Genomic DNA, 14,041 nt, shown 5'->3' with positions numbered 1-14,041 from the left:
CCTAATACATTTTTTCTGGCTTCCAAAAGAACCCGTTGCCTCTCCTCAGTCGTTAGGAGAGTCTGGAGCAGCTGCTGACAATCATCCCATGTGGGCTGGTGGGAGAAAACAAGAGATTCTATTAAAGCGGTAAGGGCCTGTGGATTTTCGGAAAAAGTTGGGTTATGCATTTTCCAATTATAAAGATCTGCAGAGGAAAAGGGCCAATATTGGAGAGGTCTATTCCCTTGGCCATCGGGGGGGGCCATATTCTCTAAGAGGTAGGGCAGTGGAGTCCGGGGAGATAGCCCTCCGGCTCCTAGTGCCCACTGAGGGACCCCCTTCTTCTTCCATCATGGATGGTTCCCTTGGTGCCGAGGGCAGTGGAGCTGGGGGTCCTCTAGGTGGTAGGGGACTCGGGGCCGGAGGATAAGGGGGTGGGGAATCCAAAAGAAGCAAATCGGACTGCGGGTCAGGATAAATCGCCTTCGGTAGATCCGGGGCGTCGGGTAGCTTCTCCGTGTTGGGGTTTTTCTTTAAGGCTAATATCTCCGACGCTGCTGATGTATGCGCGGACGTACCTGTTGAGGAAACAAAGGGCCGGACCCACGGAGGTGGGGAGAGAATTAAATCTTCCCAGACCAAGACATATGGTACTTGGTCTGGATGTCCGTGGGGATCTATATTAAATATCTTAGACTTCAGCAGCTTAATCTTGTCTAATAAAAAGGATCCTTCGGGGGGCCATCCTATCTGAAATGTTGGCCATTCAGAGGCACACAAAGTCTGCCACTTTCCTTTCTTTACCTCTACCGAAAAATTATGGGCTCTGGCCCGAACTTCGGTCCAATAGCTTAGGGTAAGGGAAAGAGGAGTCGTCATAGTTTGTCCCATTGTCGTCCGTCAGAGAAGAAGAATAGACCACAATACAGAAACAGTTAAAACTCCACGAAACACATATACGTATGGGCCACCGCGAGCTCGCTTCAAAACCGAAACTTCTTCAGATGGCAGTTACCACCAAGGGAACTGCCGAAACCGAGTGAAGGGGAGACAGAGTTTGCCTCTCCTTCCAGATGAGCCACTAGGGCGTCCCCTAGGGCTCATGGACCCCGGCTATTAGCACGTCTGCCTAGCCAGAGGTCCGATACAGATTCCATAATAAGCCGATTCTTACGGCTTTCCTCCGATAATGGCCCACAAAGAACAAGGGACAAACAGACAATCAAGCTCGAGCTTACCTGGTACCTCCAACTCCCGATGTTCTTGTGGTCCGGGGCGAGTGGAATCCCGGACGAGCCCCCAAATGTTAGACCTGCGCGGTCTCCTAGGAGTTTCGACTCGCCCAGGAAACAACAAGAGTCGGAAGTCGATGCAAAACGCAAGAGGTTTATTGAAGGCCGGTGCACCGGGGTTCCTTGGTCCTCACGCAGGAGGTCGAAGAAGGAACCCTTTTGGGCGCGAATATGTCAGTTTTATAGGTTTCCACTTCCCCGTATGTAAATTATAGATTTGGTTGTGTTCTCCTGCTGATTGGTCCCGGCTTAGGCTCGGACCAGAGAGGGAACTTGTCCCCAGCTGCCTGATTGGTCTTTGACAGACACCTTTTTTACATTTTGTTATCTCCCTCCTTCTCCCCAGCTGCCTGATTGGTCTTTGACAGACACCTTTTTTACATTTTGTTATCTCCCTCCTTCTCGGAAGGGGGCCGGACATCCTGGAAATTCACCCATTGTCTAAGAAGCCCCTATTGTCTGGAGAGTTCTTAATCATTAGCTGGAACAATGTCCCTCGAGTCCCACACTGTCACTCACCAGCTGGATGACTCCAAGGTCACCTAAATTTAGGTGACTCCAAGGTCACCTAAATTTTCCTAGCTTTGGTTTCCTTATCTGAAATGAAGACTAGATGGTGCATAAGGATAAGTGTAGTTTTAAAAGTTTATCGTATTGTCTTAAAGCCAGAAATTCCTTAATTTATGAAGCAATTTAAAAAATCTGTATCATCAACAGATTTCCACCCCTAAAAGTTTGTAGAAGATGCAATTAGGGAAGAGGGTAAGAAAGAAGGAGAAAAAGGAAAACTATATACAGTAAAAGGCTCAGGAGAGAGATTTTCCCTGAAACGGGCTGAGTGCTCAGGGAAAAAATAATGTTTGCTGGTAACACTTTCTCCAGGATCCTGCATTCCTCTTCACCTCACCCTGGCCATGTATCTCTACGGGGTCATCACTTATGCCAAAGCAACTACCCTCTTTCTGTTTTTCTTCTCTTCTTCCTTCTGTCTCTGCAAAATACTCACCCTCTCAGCAGCCAAGGCTCATCCTGGTTTCCAGAATTAGCTGCACCTATGACAGCCTCATCACTTTTTCCCAGAGCCCTCTACAAACCATGTATAAAATGGCTTTTGTTGCTATTTCCATTTTCAGACAGTAGATGTCTCTGGTTTACTGTTAAAGAGGTCTTCCCAGTTGTCATCAGTGTTCCCAGGTCTCCTATAGCAAGTTATGTATTGAACCACCTTAGAGTTAGAAATGTTTGATTTCAACTTGTTTGTAATCATATCTTCTAGGCAGTAATTTTACAAATTTATGTAAAATCCACAAACAGTGCTTCCTCGTCTTGGATATTTCTGTAGAAGAGTTATTTTCTCATTGTGATGCCGGTGGATGGGGAAAACTAGCTCCTCGTCTTAGAGATCTCATTAAATCAGGCCATCTTCCATGAGGTGTTTGAGATGCTGCCTTTTGGAAAACTTGTATAATTGACAATATCTTCCAGCTAAATATTTGAAGTTCTAGTTCTAATTAAAAAAAAAAAACTTTTCAAGTTGTATCACCCATTTTATTTTTATGCCTCTTGTATATTTCTTTCTCTTTAAGCTATAAGACATTCTTTAGTCTTAAAAGAGTCCAGAATCAGTTTTCCAGAGACACTTTGCCATTTTCTCTTAATGCCGTGCCAGTAAGGTAAAGGGAGCATTATAGAGCAGATATACACATCTCCACGCCAGATACCTAAAATATACTTGCTGGCTTCAGAAAGATCTGCCTACCCTTTGTAAAAATTTCAAAAATGCTTTTATGAGAGATGTCTTAAGAATTTTAATGGAAAACAAAATTATGGTGAATCTGATGAAAATTTATCTTTTCATTAATAAATTTATAATTTTTGTAACTCTAGTGAGAAATGTTCCCAGCATACAATTCCATTTATTTCACTGAATGGATATTTAAAAACTTAAGTTCAGGAATTCCCTGGTGGTCCAGTGGTTAGGACTCTTCACTTTCACTGCTGAAGGCCCAGGTTCAATCCCTGGTCAGGGAACTAAGATCCCACAAGTCATGCTGTGTGACCAAAAACAAGCAAAACAAGCAAACAAACGACCCCCATAAGTTCTTCTTTCCTTTCCTTCCTTTTTTCCATTGGTATCTGACTAAATGCCATGTAAGACCAAAAACGTAAATGCATAAATTAAAATAAAGAGGGTTTTAATTTCCATTAAAAAGGTCTCTAAAACTCATAGTTTTTCACATCTTGATTCATATTGGCTTTTCTGCAAAATGTCTTTTTAATTACAAAAGTTAATCAGTTCTTGGTGCTGTTGTTTAAGAGGGTAACCTAAATATTTTAGGAGGTAAATTAAATTTTTGATGAGCTCTGTGATTAGCATTAAAACCACTTCAAGATCTTCTATATACTCTCAAATATGATGATTTTGAACAGATTATAATTTAAAAATGATCTCTGCTATCTCTTCCAACAGTAGGGTCCTGTCATCTCACTGTTTCCCTCTTACTCTCCAATTACCTGAATGCCTACACTCTGAACACAGCCCTTCCCCGACCTGATGACGGCTTTGTGTAGCTGTCATTCTAGATTTATTGCTTAGTTTGGGAAAGAGCTGTTTCAACAGCACATGCCCTGCAGACTCTCAGAACTAGCAAAAACTGTTCATTTAAAGAAAAATATTAGTCAATACCTCACATGCCTGTAATTCTGAAATTATGTAGGTTTTTTTTTTCTGAATAAAGTTAGAAATCCAAAATGACAAGAAAAATTTCTTAACTTCATCCTAACTCTGTGATATTGCTGTCTGACAATAGCCATGGCCAAACCCACGATTTAAATTTCAGACTTAGTAAGTGCGAAATCATCTTCGAGAGCCAGAATACACAAAGCAGCAGTTGTGACAATATCCTTCTACAACGCATGTTAGAAAGAACATCACAAACACATTGCCAAAATTATTAATTTTCTAGAAGAAAAACACGTGAAGCAAATGTTCTTGTAAAACTAATATAGTACATGCCTTGAAAATTGCTTTAACTAGCAATAATATATTGCTGTTGAATTATACGTTCAAGACATTGGAATTCTTGTTAATTCATACTTTAACTGTTTTGTAACTACACATACTCGAGGATACCAAATATCTTTAATTAAAAGCTGAAGTTCTGAGGGCTCAGACTGAAATGCCCAAGGTCGCGAGGCCCCTCCACAAGACCACCAGAGTCGAGAGTCAAAGCCAAACGGCAAGGGTCATTTATTGCAGGTTCGAACCTGGACCTCCGCGCACTCCTTGCCCGTGACGCTAAGAGGCCCTGGCGGAGTTTAGTACAGCTCTTTTATAGACCGGCACAAATATAGTCGCCGATTGGTTGACTTTTAAACAAAGACACTAGTCGCCGATTGGTTGACTTTTAAACAGAGACACTAGTCGCCGATTGGTTGACTTTTAAACAAAGACACTAGTCGCCGATTGGTTGACTTTTAAACAGAGACACTAGTCGCCGTCTGATTGGTTGGACGGTTGCGGGGGGGGGGGGGGGGGTCAGCAGGCGTAATTACAGAAGCGAGAGCGGCTGGTTAAGTTTCGGTTTCCTGAGGTTTTGTTTCTTAATTAGAAATACTTAAGGCGGGGCCATGGTCGCAAAAAGAAATAGTGCAAACAGGAGGACTGATACAACCCTAGCAGTGCTGCGGCCTCCACCAGCCCAACGGCAGGGCGTCGGGAGGCTGTGCGCCCAACTTCAGGCGGCGCTCCCAAATGTGGCAAGCCCAGCGCCGCGCCCTGGAATGGTCCTTTTTTCGGCCCTCCCCCTCCGGAAAGAACAGAAAAGAAATTCCAGGAAAAGCACAAATTGAATGCAGGGCGTCAACTCAGTCCTATTCTCACCAAACTAGAACATAGCCCCCTCATTCCCCCCTTTCTCATGAACCAGAGGAGCCAATCTTGGGTCCTCAAGGCTCCGTTTCTTCAATTTCTGAGGCCTCGCAGGGCTGATATTGTGTTCTTAATATCATTAGCTGGACTGTATTTATTCTTTCGCGAACAAAATTCATGACTTTACTGAGTATACAGGGGCCTATAGTGAGGAGGAGAAGGAGGCATAGTAGAGGGCCCAGGATGGGGAGGAGGAAGGGGAGCATCCCATGAAATCCTGACCAAAGGGGATTATCCGCTAATTCTTGCCGGCGGCGAGCTAGGTCTTCCTGGAGCTGGTGGATCTTATTTCTTACAATGCCTGATTTATTTGCATAGAAACAACATTTTTCTTTTAGGGCGAGGCATATCCCACCCTGTTCAGCTGTCAGTAAGTCTAAGCCCCTCCTATTCTGTAGGACCACCTCGGCCAGCGAATCTAATTGGTCCTGTAAGTCCTGAATGGTCCCAGAGAGAGTTTCTACATCTTCTATTAATTGCCTTGACAGCTGACTATAGGAGTGAAGGGAGACCCCAAGACCTGTACTCCCTGTGGCCACAGCTCCTGTAATTCCTAATCCTACCAGGAGGGGTAGGACTGTAATGGCTCGTTTGGTTCTGCCTGCCCAGAGGTCAAAGCTGGGAATGGGCAACGGGGTGTCTCCCGAGATCAGGTCTACATTGGGGAGAAGGGTGGCCAGGGTGCAGACCCCTGTCCAATTCAGGGGTAAATAGGTGTATGCTAGGTTACTTCCACAGACAAAGACAGTGGTATTAGGACTACAGAGGGAGGAGTTCACGGGGATATATTGACTACATCCAGTGGATGAAAGGATTCCCAAGTCAATACTGGCGTTAGAGAGGGAATCGTTCTTGACAAAGCATGAGGTATTAAAGGTGGTTGAAAATTTTGAAAATTGTATGGGGAACGGCTCGGGGAGTGAAGTAGGGTTACATCGTTCGCTGATATTTAAATTGGCGAAGGTGGGGATGGCTATAGGGCGGGGCGGTCCTTGAGGAAGGCAGAGCCAGCAATCCTGTGCTAAGTTGGGGTTGGTGGTATTCAAAAGCGCAAAAGTAGCTTCTAGTATGGACATGGTCTGGGAGTCCAATTCAGAGGGATCGACCTTAGGGAGAATTAGGGGGTGGTAGCTGAGCTGTGGGTACAGATGCCGATAGGCCTCTTCTATTTGTCTTCGGGTTTCTATCTGGCGCACTGCGTCCTGGGGCCCCCCACCGTCTGACATATGTGTGGGGGCCCTGGTATTCCAGCATACCGGGGTCCCGGGGGTGCCAGTGCATCCAGCCTGAAGGTATTTATTATCATCACTAATGGTGGGGCTTTTATTATTCTGTAGTATGGCTGTGAAATAAGTCTTGTTATTGGCCCCTATACATTGCTGGTAAGAGGAATAGCACATGCTATGCATTGATTCCTGGAAGGTAGAACAGGGGCAAGTAGCTCGAGGGGGAAGTGGCTTAGGCTTATGGTAGCATTGCCAGTTTTGAGAGGCCCCGGTAACCCTATATTCCTGAACAAGATACGCAGTTATGCCCCCGCAGTCCTGCATATGAGTATACCCTCGGGGAACAACAGGAGTCTCCATAGTACCTCCCCTGCACTCGCACGGTGCACCATATAGTAGTTGTATTAAAGTATTCTTATTGGGGGGAGGGCCGAATCCTCCCCTCGTGGCCCGAGGGTTGAGGGTTAGGACTATCATTAGGGCTTTCAGCAGTACCTTGGTCATCATGGGGGAGGGTACGGCGCAAAGTCAGTTTGAGGGGATTGTTCTTACTCCGGTCAACAGTCCAGGTGACGTCAGCTTTAGTGGACTTGATGAGGTCAGAAAATGGGTCCACCGGCTTGACGTGCGTGTGATGGATCCAGGCAGCTATGCTGTCCACCTTAATGGCTGTCGGCGTTGTCAGGATGATCTGGTAAGGTCCTTTCCACCTGGGTTCTAGGGTCTCTTGTCGATGGCGTTTGACAAGGACCCAGTCACCTGGCCGGAGCTGGTGTGGAGTAGGTGGGGGTCCTGTTGCATATAGCTCTTTTAGTTTGGGCCAGATTGTCTCGTGTATCCGCTGTAAGGCTTGGAGGGAAGACAGGAGATTATTTTCTGGGTCCAATTGGATAAGGTTAGTCTTTAGATTAGGGATGATAGGAGGAGGCCTACCATGCATTATTTCATAGGGAGTAAATCCTAGCTTATAGGGGGAATTTCGCACCCTAAACAGAGCGTAGGGGAGTAGGACTACCCAGTTAGCGCCAGTCTCCATGGTCAATTTAGTCAAGGTCTCTTTTAGAGTTCTATTCATCCTTTCTACCTGTCCTGAACTCTGGGGGCGGTATGCACAATGTAATTTCCAATTAGCCCCAAGTATGGAAGCCAGATCCTGACTTACCTTAGAAACGAAGGCTGGCCCGTTGTCGGACCCTATCATAACTGGAAAGCCATACCTGGGCAGGATCTCTTCTAGTAGCTTCTTAGCTACTATTCGTGCAGTCTCATTCTTGGTTGGGAATGCCTCAGTCCAACCTGAAAAGGTATCTATAAACACCAGTAAATATTTATACCCATATTTGCCAGGCTTTACCTCCGTGAAGTCCACTTCCCAGTAGGCTCCAGGCTGGTTTCCTCTCTCCCGGATGCCAGTGGTTGGCGGGTGGGTGCTGGCATTATGGAGTTGGCAGACTGCACAGTCAGCAACCAGTCGTTCAGTCTTCTCGGAGACATTTTTAATTTTAAGTCCAGTCTGCCTGATGAGATCCTGTAGCCGTCGGGCACCCAAGTGGGTGCTACGGTGGATCCGTTCAAGGACCAGGGTTCCTAGTCTCTCAGGAAGGAGGATATTGTTTTTAACGTCCCGCCACCATCCGTCTCTAACCTGGGTTAGAGGAAGCTTGCTCATCCATCTGATGTCATCCTCCGAGTAGTCGGGTTGGGGCGGTAGTTCCCGGGGGCCTGGATCCGGCAGTTGCAGGGGAAGTAATGGTATTGGAGTGTGTGCCGCCTTTCGAGCCGTCTGGTCTGCCAAATTGTTGCCTCGGGTGACTGGATTCGTGGGTTTTTGATGCCCCGGGCAGTGTACAATGGCTAGCTTTTTGGGTTCCCATATGGCCGCTAGCAAGGCCAGGATTTCCTCTTTGTTCTTGATGTCTTTGCCCTCTGCTGTGAGTAGTCCCCGCTCTCGGTATATTGCCCCATGTATATGTGCGGTAGCGAAAGCATACCGGCTGTCTGTGTATATGGTAGCTTTTTGGCCTTTGCTCATCTTGAGAGCTTGGGTCAGGGCAATTAATTCAGCTTTTTGGGCTGAGGTCCCTGGGGGGAGAGTCTCTGCCCATATCACCTCAGTTTCTGATGTTACTGCTGCCCCCGCATACCTCTGACCTTGCTGGACAAAGCTGCTGCCGTCAGTGAACCATGTGACTTGTGCATCCGGTAGGGGCTGGTCACGTAGGTCTTCCCGAACCCCATGGATCTGGGCCAGTACCTCTGCACAGTCATGGAGTGGGGAGTCCAAATCTGGGTCAGGTAATAGGGAGGCAAGGTTTAATGCCCGCGGCGGAGTGTAGCTGATTCTGAGGGGATTTAACAGTAGACCCTGGTAGTGGACCAATCGAGCATTGCTCATCCATCGGTCGGGAGGCTGTTTGAGAACCCCGTCGATGGCGTGGGGGGTGGTGACATGTAACTCCTGCCCCATAGTTAGTTTGTCAGCATCCTTTACCATTAGGGCCGTGGCAGCGATCATCCGGAGGCAAGGAGGCCAGCCGGCAGCCACTGGGTCCAATTTTTTTGATAGGTAAGCAACAGGCCGGGGCCAAGGACCGAGGGGCTGGGTCAACACGGCCTTAGCTATGCCTTTGCTTTCATCTACAAAGAGGTGGAAGGGCTTGGAGACATCAGGGAGACCCAGGGCGGGTGCGGACAGCAAGGCAGTTTTGATCTGCTGAAATGACTGCTCAGCCTCTTCTGTCCATTCAAAGGGCGTCTGCTCTTTGGTGGCTAGGTATAGCGGTTTGGCCATTTCAGCAAATTTGGGTATCCATAAACGGCAGAACCCAGCCGACCCCAAAAATTCCCTCACCTGTCGAGGCGTGGTGGGTCTGGGGATGCGGAGGACGGTTTCCTTCCGTGCATCTGTGAGCCATCGTTGCCCCCCTTTCAATAGGTATCCCAGGTAAGTTACCTCAGGCCTGCAGATCTGTGCTTTCTTGGCAGAGGCTCGGTATCCCAGGGTGCCGAGAGTCCGTAGGAGGTTTCTGGTTCCCTGCAGGCAGGCTTCAGCGGTCTCAGCAGCTATTAAGAGATCATCAACATACTGCAGAAGGGTTACATTGGGGTTTTGTCTCCGGTACTCACTGAGATCCTCGTGTAGGGCCTCATCAAACAAGGTAGGCGAGTTTTTGAATCCTTGGGGAAGTCTGGTCCAGGTGAGTTGTCCGTTTATACCTCTCTCGGGGTCTGACCATTCGAAGGCAAAGAGTTCTTGACTTTTGGGCGCCAAGGGTAAACTAAAAAAGGCATCTTTGAGGTCCAGCACAGTATACCATTGTTTTTCTGGACAAAGGGCGCTCAAAAGAGTATATGGATTGGGCACAGTAGGATGGATGTCTATGACCCGTCTGTTAACTTCCCTCAGGTCCTGCACTGGGCGGTAGTCTTTACTGTTAGGTTTGCGGACTGGCAGCAGGGGTGTATTCCAGGCCGACTGGCAGGGACGCAGTATCCCCAGGTCAAGAAGCCGGCGAATATGAGGAGTGATACCAGTCTTGGCCTCTAGGGGCATGGGATACTGTCGGACACGTGCAGGATCTGCCCCCGGTTTGATCTCTATGAATAGGGCTGGGCGGTGTTTGGCTAGTCCCATCCCCCCTGTTTCTGCCCATGCTTCGGGGAACTGCTGAAGCCATAACTCTATATCTTGATTTTGGGAGGGTGGTTCCTGGTGAAGTCGGTACTCATCTTCCAAGTTCAGGGTGAGCACAGATATGGGTTGGTCGTGAGGGTCTGTTACGATTGGCCCCTCTGGCCGAAAATGAATTTGTGCTCCCATTTTAGTGAGTAAGTCTCTCCCCAGTAAGGGGCAAGGGCTATCGGGAATGACCAGAAAGGTATGGGTTACCCTTCCCGTGCCCAAGTCCACAGTTCTCTGAGTGGTCCAAAGGTAACGTTTGACTCCCGTAGCTCCCTGGACCCAGGAGGATTTGTTAGAAATTTTCCCGTGGGGCTTAACCAAGACCGAATGCTGTGCCCCTGTATCCACCAGGAATTGGACTGGTTTCCCCTCCACTCGTAGGGTTACCCTGGGTTCGGGGAGGGGGTCCGAACCCCGTCCCCCCTACTTTGTATCATGTGTAAACAGGACTGGGGTGGCGTTCGGTTGCCATTGCCCCTGGTTGGGGCGCGGCTGCCTTTTCTTGGGGCATTCCCGAGCCCAGTGGCCCTTTTCCTTGCAATAGGCACATTGATCTCTATCCAATGGTCGCCTGGAAGGTCGAGTGGCTGGGGGGCCCTCTTGGTCTTTCTGAACAATGGCGGCCAAGACTTTAGTCATTTTCTCAGTGGCTTTAAGTTGTTTATCCTCTGGGGCGTCCCGGTTATTAAAGACGCGCTGGGCGATACGGAGTAAGTCCTGTATCTGTTTGCCCTCCAGATCTTCTAACTTCTGGAGTTTCTTTTTAATATCAGGGGCTGCCTGGTTAACGAAGGACATTACAATGGCGGCCTGATTTTCGGGGGCCTCTGGATCCATAGGGGTATACTGCCTAAAGGCTTCCATTAATCTTTCTAAATAAGAGGAGGGAGTTTCTGTTTTACCTTGTACGATTGAATATACCTTGGCCAAATTAGTGGGCTTGCGCGCGGCAGCCCGGAGACCCGCCATTAGAGTCTGGCGATAAATGAGCAGTCGTCCCCTACCTTCTCCGGTGTTATAGTCCCAATCATCCTGCGGGGGGCGAGTTAAGGGAAAGGCTGCATTGATGAGGTCAGGGTTAGCGGTGGGTTGACCATCATCTCCAGGAACCAGTTTTCTCGCCTCCAGCTGGATTCGCTCCCGTTCTTCGGTAGTGAATAGGATCCGGAGGAGCTGTTGGCAGTCATCCCAGGTGGGCCGATGAGTGAACATAACGCTATCTAGAAGAGCTATCAAGTCTTTAGGATTATCAGAAAAACGGGCATTCTGGGTTTTCCAATTATATAGGTCACTGGTAGAGAATGGCCAATACTGGAGTCGGGGGTTCCCTGTCTCATCGGGAGGGCCTATTTCTCGCAGGGGTAGGGCTATGGTAGAATCAGGATGGCGGAACCCTGGGTCGCGCTGAGTGCGTCCGCGAGTGCGCCCAGCCGGCCCCTGGGAATTATTTTCATTGGGCAGGGGGACCGGTAGTGCCTCTGCCTCTCGGTCCTCCGGTTCTGGCCTGGGTGGCCCTCCGGGAGGGGCTGCAGGAGGTTCTACCAAGGGGAGAGGAGCAGAGCCAGGAGCAGGAAGGGGGACTGGTTGTGGGGCCACAGGAGGAGATTGATATGGGGGGGGTCTAGGAGAAGGAGGTCTTGGCTGTCAGAGAGTATGGGTGCAGTTCGGGTCTGAGGCTTGGGAGGTTTAGTTGGTCGGGCCGCAAGGATCTTATATGACCCTGATGACAAAAAGGGGGTCATCCAGGGAGGAGGGTTTTCTACCAGGTCCTGCCATACCAGGATGTAGGGGATCTGGTCCGGATGGCCTTCTTTTCCTGGCAAGAAAACTCTAGATTTAACTTTTAGGATTATAGGAAGACAAAAGGTACCCTCGGTGGGCCAGCCAACCCCGAAAGTTGGCCATTCAGAGCGGCAGAAGGTAATTAGTTTTCTTCTCCAGATATCCAGACTGAAGTTGTGTCCTCGGGACTTTACATCCCCGAAATTAGCGAGAAGGAGGGAGAGGGGGGTACTCTGTGCTTGGCCCATGTCTAGGTCCTGTAAGAGATTGATTAGAAAAGGTTACTCTGAAAACAAAAGTGATTAAGAGCAGTCCCAATAGCGGAGTCTGTAAAAGGAGGAAGGGGAGGTTATCGCGTGCGCGCTTCAGATGGGCTGCCAGCCCCAGATGGGTCGTGGTGGACGTCTCCAACCACACCCGACTAGGTGTCCTATAGCGCGTCCGCCAGGACTGTCCTAGTCCCCAAAACAGAAGGTACCCTGAGCCGGCTTACTTACCGATCGGTTGTCAGCGATGACCCGTTGACCTGATGTCTGGTGGGCTTGGGGGCATCCCGGACGAGCCCCCAAATGAAATGCCCAAGGTCGCGAGGCCCCTCCACAAGACCACCAGAGTTGAGAGTCAAAGCCAAACGGCAAGGGTCATTTATTGCAGGTTCGAACCTGGACCTCCGCGCACTCCTTGCCCGTGACGCTAAGAGGCCCTGGCGGAGTTTAGTACAGCTCTTTTATAGACCGGCACAAATATAGTCGCCGATTGGTTGACTTTTAAACAAAGACACTAGTCGCCGATTGGTTGACTTTTAAACAGAGACACTAGTCGCCGATTGGTTGACTTTTAAACAAAGACACTAGTCGCCGATTGGTTGACTTTTAAACAGAGACACTAGTCGCCGTCTGATTGGTTGGACGGTTGCGGGGGGGGGGGTCAGCAGGCGTAATTACAGAAGCGAGAGCGGCTGGTTAAGTTTCGGTTTCCTGAGGTTTTGTTTCTTAATTAGAAATACTTAAGGCGGGGCCATGGTCGCAAAAAGAAATAGTGCAAACAGGAGGACTGATACAACCCTAGCAGTGCTGCGGCCTCCACCAGCCCAACGGCAGGGCGTCGGGAGGCTGTGCGCCCAACTTCAGGCGGCGCTCCCAAATGTGGCAAGCCCAGCGCCGCGCCCTGGAATGGTCCTTTTTTCGGCCCTCCCCCTCCGGAAAGAACAGAAAAGAAATTCCAGGAAAAGCACAAATTGAATGCAGGGCGTCAACTCAGTCCTATTCTCACCAAACTAGAACATAGCCCCCTCAAGACAATTTTCTGGGTCCCAGTCCTTTATACCTAAGAATGAGAAAATGGAAAGTAAGGGTGCAGGTAACATTGCCTCTTTCTCCTTCCTCTTCACGTGTTTCGTAACCAGTCCCAATTTGGTAAAATAACTTCACTTAGGTGGTTTGTCCTCGAGTTCAATATCCCAAACAACCTTTCTCTCTTCCAAACTGTAGTATTGTAAATCCCCTTGTTTCTGTCTCTTCCTTCAGGTTAAAAAGCCAGTGGCCATTTGGAATCTTCTCTCTCTCTCTCCTGTTCTTCTTCTAAATGCTTGCGGTCACTGGGCTCTTTCTCTGAAACATTTCCTCTTTTCAATCATTAAAATGTTTTTACTCTCTCCTCTTCACATCTGGATTTGACAGGTCAAAATTAGTCTATTTACAATGTTGTTTTTTATGTTTTTCTTTCATCTTCCCCAGAACTTAAGAGTTTAGACTCCGTTGCTGGTAAAAGCAAATATATTATTATTATTATTATTATTATTATTATTATTATTATTATTATTATTATTGCTGGTAGATTATAACAAAACCTACCTTGAATGGCATGATCCGTAGTCTTTTTTTTTTTTTTTTTTGGCGGTACGCGGGCCTCTCACTGTTGTGGCCTCTCCCGTTGCGGAGCACAGGCTCCGGACGCGCAGGCTCAGCGGCCATGGCTCACGGGCCCAGCCGCTCCGCAGCATGTGGGATCTTCCCGGACTGGGGCACGAACCCGTGTCCGCTGCATCGACAGGCGGACTCTCAACCACTGCGCCACCAGGGAAGCCCACCTCTTGGTCTTTTTCATGCCATCTCTGATCCAGCTTTGTTTTGCCTACTCAAATTCA

At 48.5% G+C, this 14,041-nt stretch overlaps 2 protein-coding genes across 2 annotated transcripts; both read right to left on the bottom strand.

Annotated features, from left to right (window-relative positions):
- Nucleotides 1-5,222: 5,222 nt before the first annotated feature.
- LOC132440333 (syncytin-1-like) lies at nt 5,223-6,791 on the bottom strand. The gene has a single exon (XM_060035273.1). It carries the CDS (start codon nt 6,789-6,791, stop codon nt 5,223-5,225), a length of 1,569 nt encoding a protein of 522 aa, XP_059891256.1.
- A 55-nt stretch (nt 6,792-6,846) lies between these two features.
- On the bottom strand, nt 6,847-12,143 carry LOC132440332 (uncharacterized). Its single transcript, XM_069541555.1, is given in 2 exon segments — nt 6,847-11,651; nt 11,756-12,143. Coding segments are annotated over 2 exon segments (5,193 nt in total).
- Nucleotides 12,144-14,041: the final 1,898 nt, after the last annotated feature.

This window comes from Delphinus delphis, chromosome 17 (genome assembly GCF_949987515.2).
Source record: "Delphinus delphis chromosome 17, mDelDel1.2, whole genome shotgun sequence".
Classification (NCBI taxonomy): domain Eukaryota; kingdom Metazoa; phylum Chordata; class Mammalia; order Artiodactyla; family Delphinidae; genus Delphinus; species Delphinus delphis.
The sequence above is the reverse complement of the archived record's forward strand: the minus strand, read 5'-3'. Positions and strand labels throughout refer to the sequence as shown.

Bases quoted from the DNA above. Each gene is read 5' to 3' on its own strand.
- LOC132440333 (XM_060035273.1), bottom strand. From the start codon at position 6,791: ATGGAGACTCCTGTTGTTCCCCGAGGGTATACTCATATGCAGGACTGC.